The 12,393-nt window shown below is 60.3% G+C and overlaps 1 protein-coding gene across 4 annotated transcripts in view; it reads left to right on the top strand.

Moving 5' to 3' along the window:
* Window positions 1-4,332: 4,332 nt before the first annotated feature.
* SYT7 (synaptotagmin 7) overlaps window positions 4,333-12,393 on the top strand; it is a 59,078-nt gene continuing 51,017 nt past the window's right edge. The window contains exon 1 of one of the 4 annotated variants that reach the window (XM_087422817.1): window positions 4,333-4,706. In XM_087422817.1, coding sequence (XP_087278943.1) covers window positions 4,676-4,706 — 31 coding nt within the window. In that variant the 5' untranslated portion in view covers window positions 4,333-4,675. The remainder of the gene's footprint in view (window positions 4,707-12,393) is intronic. The other 3 variants (XM_087422814.1, XM_087422815.1, XM_087422816.1) reach the window with 3 other exon arrangements.

Raw genomic sequence — 12,393 nt, forward strand, 5'->3', positions numbered from 1 at the left:
CAGTGCATCCTGACAAGGGTGTCTCACTGGTTCCTATGCTCTCAGTCAGTCTCAGGGTCCCAGAGTTGCCAAGAGAGGTAGGGGGTGTCTTGAAACAGAGGCCTAAGGCCAAGATTCTGACCAGGGCTGGGGCTGTGCTAAGCAGGGGCTGGCCGGGAGAAGGGGCACCAGCTTCATCTTTTGGGGTGGCAAAGGGTTTGAAGGGCTGAGCCAAGCACATGGTGGGTGTCAGGGTGACCCTGGGCCAGAATCTGGATGGGGAGGAGGTCACAGGGAGAAAAGACCGGGGTGGGTGGGGAGTGGGGAAGGGGTTTTTGGCAAGAGAATGCTTCTGGCCGTGCAACATGGCCTGAGGACATGGAATGGGGACCCAGGGCTACAGAAGGTCAGCTTGGGGCAGGATCTTTGGTGGCTGGGGTCACTCCCAGGGAGCCTAGAAAGACGCCAGCCCTTGCCTTGCCATCTCCATAGTGTATTCTCACGTACCTATGTAGTGCAATTATTAGCTTTATTTTATAGATGAGAAAATTGAGGCCCAGTGGCATCGAGTAACTGGCCAGGGCCAAACAGCTAGCTAGTGGCAGAGGCAGGACCGGAATTCAAGTCTAGGATGCTTCCCTGGATGCTGTGGGCCAGACCCTGCCTCTTTAGTATCAGGCCTTCAAAGCAGGGCCCAGCAGAAGTGTGACATGTGACCCGCAGTAGGCCTGCGAGAGTCGAGAGTCGGTGGTGACTGGGTCTGAAGAGAAGAAGTAATTGATCAGCAAGCATTGAGTCAGTCACCAGGGGGAAGAGGAGGACAGGGGAGGGGGAGCTGCAGGGACCAGTGGCAGAGCTGGTTCTTGCTCCCAGTCTGGCACATCAGCGAGCTCTGCTATTGCCCTTCACAGCGGCCTTCTGGCTGGTCTCTGAGCCTGTCCCTCTGGGATCAGGCCAATGCTCAGCTTGAGTCTCTTGCCACACGGATGGTGGCGAGGAGAGAGGTGTGTTTGTTCTGTCATGTGAGCTGCACAAACAGCTTCTTCAGCATTTTTATTAATAATTCAGCCGTGGCCAAGGGGGTAGGGTAGGGGGGACAGGAGCCGTGGGGAGACAGCAGCAATGGAGACTGTGCCAGGTGGAGGCCAGAGGCGAACCAGGAGCCCTGCCTCCCAGCCGTGGCCTAGCAACAGAGCCCGGCGGCCTCAGGGGCCCTGTTTAGGAGAGTGCAGGCCTGGCATCTGTTCCTGAGGGACAGAATGTCCCTCCCAAAGCCGACCCAGGACACCTGGCCCCTGATGACAGCACCAGATCTGAAACAGGCCTGAGGGGTCCACAGCACGCAGTGTGGCAGTCCTTGGGGGACCAGGTGCTGCCAGCATTTCCTGCCACATCACGGAACCCCGGACACAGGGCCCAGCAGCATCACAGAATGAGAGGGGAGAGGCAGGCCCTCACCTGCAAAGGGCAGGACGTGAGGGCGTGAGGGCCGGACAGGGTGATTCACACCCTCTGGTCACACCCTCTGAAGTCTGCTCACTCCCGAAGGCTTCACTTCCTGCCTGTGCCCAGTCCTCTGTGAGTGCTCAGAAGAGAGAAACTCACAGTTGGCTTGGCTCTCATTGATGCTCCAGCAGGAAAGAGTAGCCTTCAAATGCAGCAGAATGGTTCGAGGTTAGACATCTGGAAGAACTTCCCTGACAGGCAAAACATGGGAGTATGTAGTGTCTCTGTTAAGGATAAACAACAATAATGGCATTCAGTATCTATCAAGAATAAGTTCTATGCTCCAAGTATCATTTTAAGCACTTTAATTATATCATCTCATTTAATCTTTATACTAATAGAAGGAAATAGACACTATTATTATCTCCATTGTATGGATGAGGAAACTGAGGCCCAAATGTGTCAAGTAGTCTGCCCAGAGTCACACAGCTATGAATGATAGAATCACACAAATCTGTATTCTTTTCTCTTTCCAATGACTCTGCATCCCCTAGACAAAGTGACTGAGGCCCAGAGAAAGGGTGTCCTCAAAGCTTTTCCTGTGTCAATGATACAGGCAGGGACTAAAACCCACCCAAGGTTCCCAGTGCCCCAGAGCCTCAGTTTCCACAACTATATCTCATGGTGTTTGACCTAGTACATCTGAGGGGCTGTCCAGCTCTGACATTCTGGAACAATGGCTGTCTAAGACCTGCTGGGAGTGATTGAAGTTGGAATTTTTATTTGTAGGGGATGGGCTGTAAGCTCTCGGATGGAGCGAGCACCGAGTCTTCTCACGAATCCCACAGTGGTTCGAAAAAGGCTGGGACTCAGGATCAAGGCTTCTGCTCCTGGTTCTCTCTCCAGCTCCCTGGGCTGTCAGCTCTGGGGCCTTTAGCTCCCTGGGTCAGTTCCTTCCCCTCTAGAGGCCTTGTCTTCACCATCTGTCACCTGAGGGGTGGCCTGGGTCATCTCTCAGATGTCCTCTCCCTGCCAACTCTGAAAAACTCCATGATTTGAGATGCTCATGAAGACCTGTTGAGTTGCAGTGATGAATTCTCTGGACTCTCAGGTTGATGGGGGGGTGGGGGGAGATTCCTGGACGGGGAACCTTTCTGTGTGGTTCCCTGATGACAGGGGTGGGGGTGAGGGGGTGAAAGGGGTAGGGGTGGGAAGGGGTGCATTATTTGTTCTTTACTGGGGCAATGAGAGAGGCAGCTGAGGGAAGGAGCAGGAACAAACCGAGGCTGGAGACCCTGGAGTCCCAGCCCGTTGGTTCAGCTTTCTGTGGTTTGCCAAAAAGGGGCACATAGGTAGCTTCTGGATTCTTGGCTGCACGTGGGTCTATGAAACATAATGGCCCTTGACCAGAGGCTGAGGGCTGAGATTTTTGCCCCCTGAGGAATTATGAGCTAGAACCTACAGATGCCTTTTTTCCCTTCCATTTTTAATTAGAACATTTAATCCAAGGAAATCTGTTCTCCACCGGAACAGTCTTCATGGAGGTTTGCTTGGGGGAATTTCTTTATCTGTTTCTCAACCGGAAAAACTGTGGGTGGAGGTGTGTGCGTGTGTGTAATAGGCTCCATGTGAGTTCAAGGGGATGGTGTGTGTGCGTTGGGGGAGACTTGAGACGGAGGTTTGTCCCTACGGGTGCTGGCTGCCTACTGCACTGTGGGAAGGTAGAGGGGTGGCTGGGTGTCAACTGTGCAGTGTAAAGTCAGTTAAGTGGATTTCTTGGGGTGGGAGTGGGAATTCTTGACTCTGGAAAGCCTGGTTCACCCTCGAACTGCATTCTCAGTGGAGGAAAAGGCAGGATGTTGCGGCAGGCCTGGGGGTTTTGTCCTGCCTGCCCTCCTTCAGTTCAGGGTTGGTGCAGGCCCTATCCTGTGTGAAGCTGCAGTGTCTATCTTGTTGTGTGGGAGATGTGTTTGTGTGCTTGTGTGTGTTAGGCAGGTGGTGTAGCTGATTAGGTGTGTAGGTGCGTGCAGGGAGGTCTCTGTACCTGAAATCAATGGTTCTGTTCCAGGCCTTTCAAATCCTTGGGAGAAGGACCCCCTCTCCACGGCCCCCACCCCCAGTCAAACAGTTCCAACTCTGGAGAGAAAGGAGAACTAGAGTTCACCTGATTTGGACTATGCTGAGCTGACAGAGGGCAGAGAGGACCAAGACAGCCCCAGAGTTGGAAGAGGAAAGAGGGGTTTCCTTTCTACCCACTGAAGTGCTGGGATCAAGGAAAAGCGGGGGGCAGTGGAGGAGCGGTGCAGGACAGGGATGAGCAGAAGCTGAAAGGTCTGTTTCTTTCTTTTGTGCGGCTGGGTTAAGTGGGGAGGCTCAGTAGTCCTCGTCCCCAGCGAGGTGGCGATCCTAGACCTTGCCGCTCCAGCTGTGTGCAAGCTCCGCGGACGGCCAGAGTGGCGGACCCAGGCTCAGCGCCGGCACAATCTCCACTCCTGGTTTTTGCACACACCAGCCCGTCTTCCCGGGACCGCCGCTTGTGTCGAGCCCGGAGCTGACGCCCTCGAGCCGCCACTCAGCGGAAAACCAGGAGTGGATTTCCACACCTTTTGGAGCGGAGTCAAAGGGCACCTCGGAGGAGGTGGCCGGCTCCGCGGCCCTGCCAGGTTCCAAGCCGCTGCCATCGGGGGCGCACCGGCCGGGTCGGTCGCGCAGTGTGGCTCGCAAAGCCCAGCCGTAGGGCTCCGTGCCCTCCCCGCGGGCGGGCGGGGCGCGCGGGGCGGCGGCGGTGCCCTCGGGGCGGCTCCGGGCAGCGGCGGGCGCGGGCTGCAGTGCGGGGCGCGGCCGGCAGCGGGCAGCAGCGGGCGCAGGCGGTGGCGGTGGCGGTGGCCGCGGCGCTCGGCAGCGGGCGGGCGGGCGGCGCCGGCGGTGCCCTGGGCGCGCTCGCACACGCGCTCACACACACACATACACACGGCCTCGTACACACTCACACACGCTCCGGCGCGCACACGCGGCGCGCAGGCCGGAGGGAGGAGGCTCGGCGGCGGCGGCAGCGTGCTCGGCGGGCGGGCGGCAGGGCTGGCGGGCGGCCCCCGCTCCCCGGCTCGGCGGCTCGGTGCAGCCCGCGCGGCCCCCGCCCTCGGACCCGCCCCCGGGGGTCGCCCGGCCCCATGCCCTGCAGCGGCGGCGGAGCAGCGCGCGGCCGCGGGCGGCTCTGAGGAGCCCGGAGGGAGCCGGCGACGAGGGGACCATGTACCGGGACCCGGAGGCGGCCAGCCCAGGTAAGCGCGGCCCCGCGCGGGCTGGGGCGCCCCGCTCCGGCGGGCAGGACGGCGGCAGCGCCCGGCGCCGTCTCGGAGCCCCAGCCCGGGGCTGCTGTCCGCCGGAGCCGCACGGACTCCCCCCGCGGTCATCGCAGCCCCGGGGGCGCGGGCTGGAGCGGCAGCGGATCGGACCTCGGCCCCCTGCAGTCCGGGCACTGTCAGGCTTGATGCCGGGCGCCCGCTTCGCAGTGTCCCCACAAGGACCTCCCCGCCACCCCCAGCAGCCCAAGGACAACGTGTGTGGCGGAGCGAGGAGCCGCTGCCCCCCGCGGGAGCCGGGCATTGCCCTCAGAGGCACCCCCGGGTCCCCAGCACCAGAGCCCCGGGGGTGCCAGCGCTGGGGGACCCCAGGGCAAGGATCCCGGGCAGCTTTTGGCCAAGGTTGTGGGCACAGGGGAGCGGAGTGACATCGGCGGTGCCAACTGTGAATTGAGAGGGTGCCAGGGGGCAAGTGGGAATCTGGTGCAGCGGCAGGGGAGAGGGGCTTCTGGGAGGGTGGGGAGCTGCAGGAGCGGTGAGGAGGGAGGCAGGAGTATACTGAAGGGGAAGAGAGCAGAGACTGGTGAGAATAGGGGTGCCAGGGGAATGTTCTCCTGGGCTTGGGGAGGGGGGAAGCAAAGAACCCCAAACTCACTCCAGTCCTTTCGGGGGAGGGAGGGGGAGGGGCCGCACTCCTTTGCATTTCTCCCGAGCCCAGGGAGTGGCCTGGGAGCCCACGTCTGCTCGGCAGGCATCCTGGAAGCCAAGCCGAGGAATCTTTCCTCCTTCCTTGGGAAATTGCTCTGCCATTTCCTCCTTGGTTCCTGACGCCTCCTCACACAGTGCCCACCTGTAGGCAGGTCCCCCACAGCTCCTGCCCAGGCTCAGACTCAGCTCCCACAGGCGGTGCCCCACCCCAGACCCAGCACCCCCAGTCTGCTAGTTCTGGCATCAGGGTCTCCATTTCTGGGTTTCTCTCTGATGGTAAAAGCACGACACCCCAGCCTGAAGACTTGCTCCCAGATGAAGAGTCTCCGGGCTTACTGCCTGCCACCCTGACCTGGGGATGGGGGTGCTGGGGAGAGGGACACCTCTGAGACCCTCCACAGAAGGGGCCCAGAGCCCAAGGCTTTTGAGGGCAGACCAGTGGGCACCAACTTTGCCTGTTCCTGCCCCAGCCCCACGTTTACTCTTTCCCTCTAGGGGCAGCCTCAGCCTGTCTCTGCCTCCTGAAGAGTCGGCTCTCACCCCCAAAGTCACTGCAGCCCCAGTCCGCTAAGGAGGACCTACTGGGTGCCAGCCATTGCACTCACTGAGCACTCAGGTATCAGGGTGGAAGAGACTCAGTCTCCCTCTCTGGAACCTCACGCCCATCTATGAATGTCCTCTAGGTGATGGCTGAAGGGACATTGCGTTTGGAGACCCCCTCCCTTCATCTGTCTGTACCCAGGTCACCTACCCTGGCATCTTCCCCCAAGAGGCTGCCAGCCTCCAGCACTTGGAACGAGGGCAGAGGCATTCTCTTGTTGGGATCACCCTCTCAGGAGCCAAGAGCTTAGTTCAGAGCCCAGCTCTGGGGTATGAGGATGGAAGGGGGGAGGCGGTGAGGACACTTGCCTACCCTTGCCCTGCCAGGCTAGCAGCATCCCCCTTCCTGTTAGGCCAGTGGCCTGGGGCCCTGCCCTCATCCCTTCTCCCTCTCTCCCCTTCCCTCCCACGCCTGGGCACCATGACATCAGCACACTCCAAGCCCCTCTGCCCTCTCCGCGGAGGCCAACTTGACGTGCTTGGCATCTTCTGGGCAAAGGGCCTGGAACCCAGTGCTGCTGGCCCCCAGACCTTTTCCTCTGCCCCTCCTCGAATGGGCCTCCCCATCTGGGATGGAGACCTGTCTTGCCCACTCCAGCTGCAGCTGCGGGGCCCACCAGTGCCTGTGGCAGGGGCAGCTCTGACTGCGAAACAGGCCGGCTTGAGGTTCCCTTCTCTCTGGTGTGGGCACTGGGCTGGGTGGGGTCAGAAATAGGCTGGAGAGAGCAGAGTCCGCTTTTGATCCTGGTCCCCTGGGGATCTCTGAGGGGCCAGAGACCTCAGTCTGGCCTTGGTGCCCCATGGCATCCCCACCCACCTGCTAGAATCCCTACAGCTCCAGGCCAGACTTCCCCTTTCCCCACCTAGCTCACCCCAGGCCCTCCAGACTCTGCTCCCCCAGTCAGGGCTGGGTGTCCTCCAGTTTCTTTCCCCCATCTCCCTCTTGGCTGGCACCAGGTGGGAGTGAGATATGCAAATTAACTTCTGTGTGATTCAGGCCGTCCCTCTGTTCCCCCAGGGGCCAGTACCTTTTACATCCTGATCCCCTCATCCCACTCCCAGGAACACCTGCGGCCCAATCCTTTAAAAAATTTTTAATCTCCTGTCGTGTCCTGCTCCTCCATGTCCCAGGCTGATTCCAGAGGGTCCCTGTGGTACCCCCTCCCTCATCCCACTCACTCTGTGAGTCCCCACAGGGCTCAGCCTACTGTTAAGACCCTTACTCAACAGGTGCAGTTCCCTCCCCACTTGGGGCCCTGACATCCCACCCTCCACAGGCAGCTGTCTTCCTGCTCTATCCTGGCTGAGGAAAGGGACAAGACCAGCTCTCCTCCCACACCCCCTCATCGGCTTCTGCTCCCAATTCTGCCCAGCCTCCCTCAGCCATGCCTGCAGCTTCCCCTCTGCCCCCTCCCATAGACATGCAGCCCTCTCCTTGCCCTCAGCCTTCATCCTCTGTCCGTCCCAAAGCTCGCCTGGCCAGGCCTGTCTGTGTCCCTTGGACCACTTGTCCCCAGGCCGGGCAGGGCCTCAGCAGGCCTGCAGGGGTCAGCGTTGCAGTGGCAGGCAGGATGGCAGCAGGGAGGGAGGGAGGGAGAGAGAGGTGACCTTGCGGTGAGCGAGTGTGCAAGGCCAGAGAGGGAAAGTCGGCCGGTGCAGCCGTGCCTGGGAGAGAGGTCAGGTCCTGAGGCTGCCTGCCCTGCCCCCAGCCTTCTTTGAGCTTGTCCCTGGGGGTGGCAGTGCTTGAAGTCTCGTCTGTCCCACCTGTTAGTAGGCTCTGCCCCCTACAGCAACTTTCCCGGGCAGGGCATTCTTAGGGAGGGTGGGGGCACATGGCATGGGACAGAGGTCCTTGGTGCAGTGGGTCTCCTCTTTCAAGGCAGAAGGACCCATGAGATTGTCCAGGCCAACCCTCCACCCGCTGGGCACAAGTTAGGGGCAGAGGCTCTTGGGTGATGTGTGGGTAGGAATTAGGGGTATGCTATGAGGGCCATCAGGGTTAGGGACCTGGGCTGGGGGTGGGGCAGTCCAAGGAGGCCTGACTCTGTCAGACCACTTTACTGACAAACTCTCCCCCAACCCCATCTACCCCTCTGCCCCCCGCGCCCCCTTGCCCCGTCTGTACAGGCCCAGGCCTCCCTGGCCTGCATCCTGGGCTCAGGTCAGAGTCTGGAACTGAAGATCAATGATCTTCCAACAGGCCATGGCCAGGAGGGGGACCTGGGCTGAGCAGGGCGGGAGGGATGGCTTCTGTGGGGCATGGATCAAGGTAGCTAGTGCCCCCAAGCTGTAGTGTTTCCCTGGAGACAGGACCTCTCCTTGGCCTTGGGTCATGCTGTTCTGTGGCCTTGTGGGGACAGCTTGACCAACCAGCTGGGCGCTCAAGGACTGGGGGATGTGGGGAGGGAGACAGCCTTAGAGCCCCTCCTGGTTGGGGAAGGAGGGCTAGAGCAGGCTGGATTGGGGTGGGACATACACGCCAGCAGGTGACAGGTGAAGGACAGCTGGAAGGCAGGGGAACAGGTGGGTGTTAGGTGAGCAAAGACAGGCCCTGCTCCTGGCTGACCCCAAGCTCAGCCCCAAGGGGCTGAAGGCAGCATAGCGTGCCAGTGGAGGGCCATCCCTGTCCCTGTCTCACCCCTCCGGCCGTGCTGTTGCAGGAGGTCTGGAGGGACCTGCAGAGGAGGAGTGGCTGGTTCCCTCCTCCCCCCACCCTCCCTCACTCCCCGCCCACCCACCCCCTATTCTCTCAGGAACTTTGAATCCTCATTGAATCTGATGGACCGTTTTCAATAACTGCTGCCCCCAGGGAGTGAGGCTGGAACAGCAGGGAGAGGAGTGGGGAGGGGAACCCCATGGGGGGCGGGAGGCCCCGTCCTGAGCTGAGGACTGGGCTGGAAGAACAGTTGCTGCACAGGCTCCTCAGAGGCACCGAGGCATCCTGGGTAGGCTAGGGCAGCCCCACATGGAGCCAGACCCCTGTTCCATGGGCAGTGCCTGGCAGGTGGCACATGCAGCTGCGGAGGTCAGCTCTCTGTTGGGGCGGTCACTGGTCTGGCCAGGTGCCAGAGCTAGCTTGTGCCAGGCCCAGCCCGGGTGCCCGCCTGCCTTGCCAGGGAACCCTAGCCGGTGGTGCCAGGCGGATTGTGCCAGTTGCCTAGACATGGAGGTTCCTGACCTTCCAGGCATCAGGGGCAGCCTTGCTGGGCCCCATCCAGCTTGTGTCTAGAGGGCAGGGCTTTGGTCTCACCCAGCAGAATTCCCCAAGGGTTGGAACGGAGTTGGCAGACAGCATGGGACCTGTGGAAGGGGCTGGATGGCGCCCAGAGCCGGCACCTGGAATTCGGGACCCAGTGGGTTGGAAGGTGGGATGGCATGCCGGGCCTGCTCTAGGGGGGGCTCTGCAGCATCCACCTGGAAGGGGCTCTTGGCAGAAGTGTGTCGCCTGTGGGGCTGGGCAGGGAGCTGACTTGTATCGAGAGCTGGGATGTTTGGGGAATTGATGTATTCGCGGGATGGAGTGTGTGGGGCCAAGGACCGGTGGAGAGGGAGGGCGGGGCCGGTGGGGAGAAGCGCTGTGCTGTGTGTGTACCTCCGTGCGCGGGCGGGCGGCAGGTGGACGGCCGTAATAGCTGCGCTCATCTGAGTGCCGTGCCCGCTGTAAACAGCAGCTAATGAGTGTGTTTGTAGCGAGGTGCGTCGAGGTGCGCAGGGAGCTGTGATGGAAAACGTTGGGGAGGGCGCCTCCCCTGGCCCTGTACCCAGCCAGGCAGGGCCTGTGTCCTCCAGGGACCCCATCTGCCCCCTGCCACACCCTCCTACCTGCCGGCGTGGCTGCCTCCAAGGCCTCCATCTGCTGGGAGCAGGGCCTCACCTGGCTGTGCAGCATCCATGGGTGGGGACGGGGGTGCTAGAGCTTTGGTGTGTATGGATACGGGCATTTCCACGACATCGTGTGCATCTGTTAGCGTGCATGTGTTTGTATGTGTGTGTCTGGGTCGAGCTGGGCACGTCTGTGTGTTTGTGACTATGTCTGATTCTGTGCATGCGTGTGTGTGTGTGTATGCACACACCCCTTCCCTGGAGTCCTGAGAGAACTGCACCCCGCCCCCCATCTTGGTAGTGGTCCTGCTCCTTTGATGCCCTTCCTGGAGTGCCGGAAGCTGGGGGCTCTCGGGCTGGCTGGGGGAGAGAAGGAGGTGACCCGTTTTGCCCATCAGTGGAGACAGGAGGGAGAGGTCTGACCCCCACCCCAGGGGGCTCCCATAGTTGTTGCTTGGGTCAGAGAAAGGGGAGAAGTTGGGGCCTGCAGAACCCAGCCAGCCTTCTGGTTTGAGAGCCCCAGGAGCCCCCGGAATGAGAGAGGAGGGGTGCTGAGGGGTTGGTCCCAGCAGGTGGGGGCCTCACGGTGCTAGCTGGGGAGGCCTGCACCTGCCCCCAGCCAGGGCAGGGTGGCATGGGGCGTGGGAGGCCACGAGGGGCGCCTGCGTGAAGCCTTGCACAAGGGGAGTGGAGGAGAGAGCTGTGTGGCTAATGTGTCCAATTAAATTACTTCAAACCCTGCCGCGGCAGCTGCTCCCGGTGGGGCCCTGGGTACAAATTGGATCCGTCTCATTACCAGAGGGTGGTGGCAGCGGGGCCGGAGAGCAGTGGCCAGCTCAGCCAGCACAGGGCAGGCCCTCTCCCCCTCTGCTCAACCTGGGCCTGCGACAGCCCCTCAGAGCATTTGTTCACTCCAGCATCCCTCAGGTTCCCCAGGTCCACTGGGTCCAGATACTGGGTTTTCCCTGCACACCTCTCTGCCATCCTGAACCCCATCCCTGGCATTCCAAAGGCCCCTCTGAGCCCTCTCTTTCTCCAGGAATGGAGGTCTCATGCTTTTTAGGGGGTCCAGCCTAAGGTTGTCCCTCCCAGGTCACTCCACACACCCCATCCCCTCCCCTGATAATAACAATAGCACAATAACAGCCAGTTCTTACTTGTGGAGCACTCAGTATATACTAAGCACTTATGTGCAGCAGAGGATGGCTGTCTTAAGCTAGGTCTCTGGAGTTGAACAGCTGTCTGTTTGAATTCTGGCAGAGATGCTGCTGTGTCCCTGGAGCAAGTTATGCCACCACTGGCCTCAGTTTCCTCCTCTGTTAAATGGGTATGATGATGATTTCACCTCCCAGGGGGTTGGAGGATGAGGCGAGATATGGCGGGAAGCATCTTTAGCAGAGAGCTCAGCACATAGTAAACACTAGCCAAAGGCAGCTGTCATCTACATCATCCTGCACTGAGTGATTGACATGTGGGATGAAGGGGCTGGAAGCGTCGAGGAAGACATGCCTGCTGCAGCCCTGGTGGATGGGAGTTGGGGAGGGCTTCACCGAGGCGGCTTCCATCAGTTACCATCAGAACAGCAAAGATGAGCTGAGTGTCACTGTGTGCTAGGTGCTGTTCCGAGCACAGAACGGATGTCAGCTCGTCCGTCCTCAGACCACCCCGGGAAGGGGGGACTCGCAGTTAAGAGTCAGTTTGGAATTCCAGCCACACCGCCAGCATCCACCTGGAAGGGGCTCTTGGCAGAGGTGTGTCGCCTGTGGGGCTTTGGGTCCAGGGCCTTGGGTCTTGAAGGCAGAATAAGAGCTTGCCATGTGAGCAGGCAGGGGTGAGGCATTCGGGGTGGTGGGGACAGAGCACACGGTGGCCTGGAGGTGTGATGGGTCTCAGCCAGTTGAGGCCACAGTGGGTGTTTGACTGTGGCGGGAAGGGAGGCTTTTGGGGGGCAGTAGCAGGAGTTGAGGCTTGGGAAAGGTAGGTTGAGCCAGATTATGAAGGTCCTGGCATTCCGATAGGAAAACTGGATTTTTTTTTTTTTTAATTAGGGCAATGGAGAGCCATGGATGACTTTCATGGATCTCTGTAAACAACTTTAACTCTGCAGCAGAGTGGAGAGTGGGAAGCCTGGAGGCTGGCAGGTATATGGACCCAGAGTCCCAGCTGTTAACGTACCTGTCCCCACCTCTGCCTAGCTCCTCCTTGGTCTCTTATGTGCCCAGGGCTGAATCCACCCACACCAGGAGGTCTGCAGCGTCCAGCTGGACTGGGGCCTGCCCTTGGAAAGCTCGTGGTGGGTAATGGACAGTCAAGAGTCAGCGTGGTGCAGATGGGCATGAATGGACACCCCCAGGGGGCTTACCTAGGGGGCTGGGGTATCAGAGAAAGCTTTCCAGGGAGGGATGTAGAGCCAAGGTGGGCAGGCCCAGGGCTCAGTGGACACAGTTAATGCTCCTAAGGATTGGATCTGCAGTGGACACAGTTAATGCTCCTAAGGATTGGATCTGCACCCCACTCCCCACCGTGGGCATCAGGG

Source organism: Ceratotherium simum, chromosome 34 (assembly GCF_057802395.1).
Source record: "Ceratotherium simum simum isolate JZ-2026a chromosome 34, ASM5780239v1, whole genome shotgun sequence".
NCBI classification, from domain to species: domain Eukaryota; kingdom Metazoa; phylum Chordata; class Mammalia; order Perissodactyla; family Rhinocerotidae; genus Ceratotherium; species Ceratotherium simum.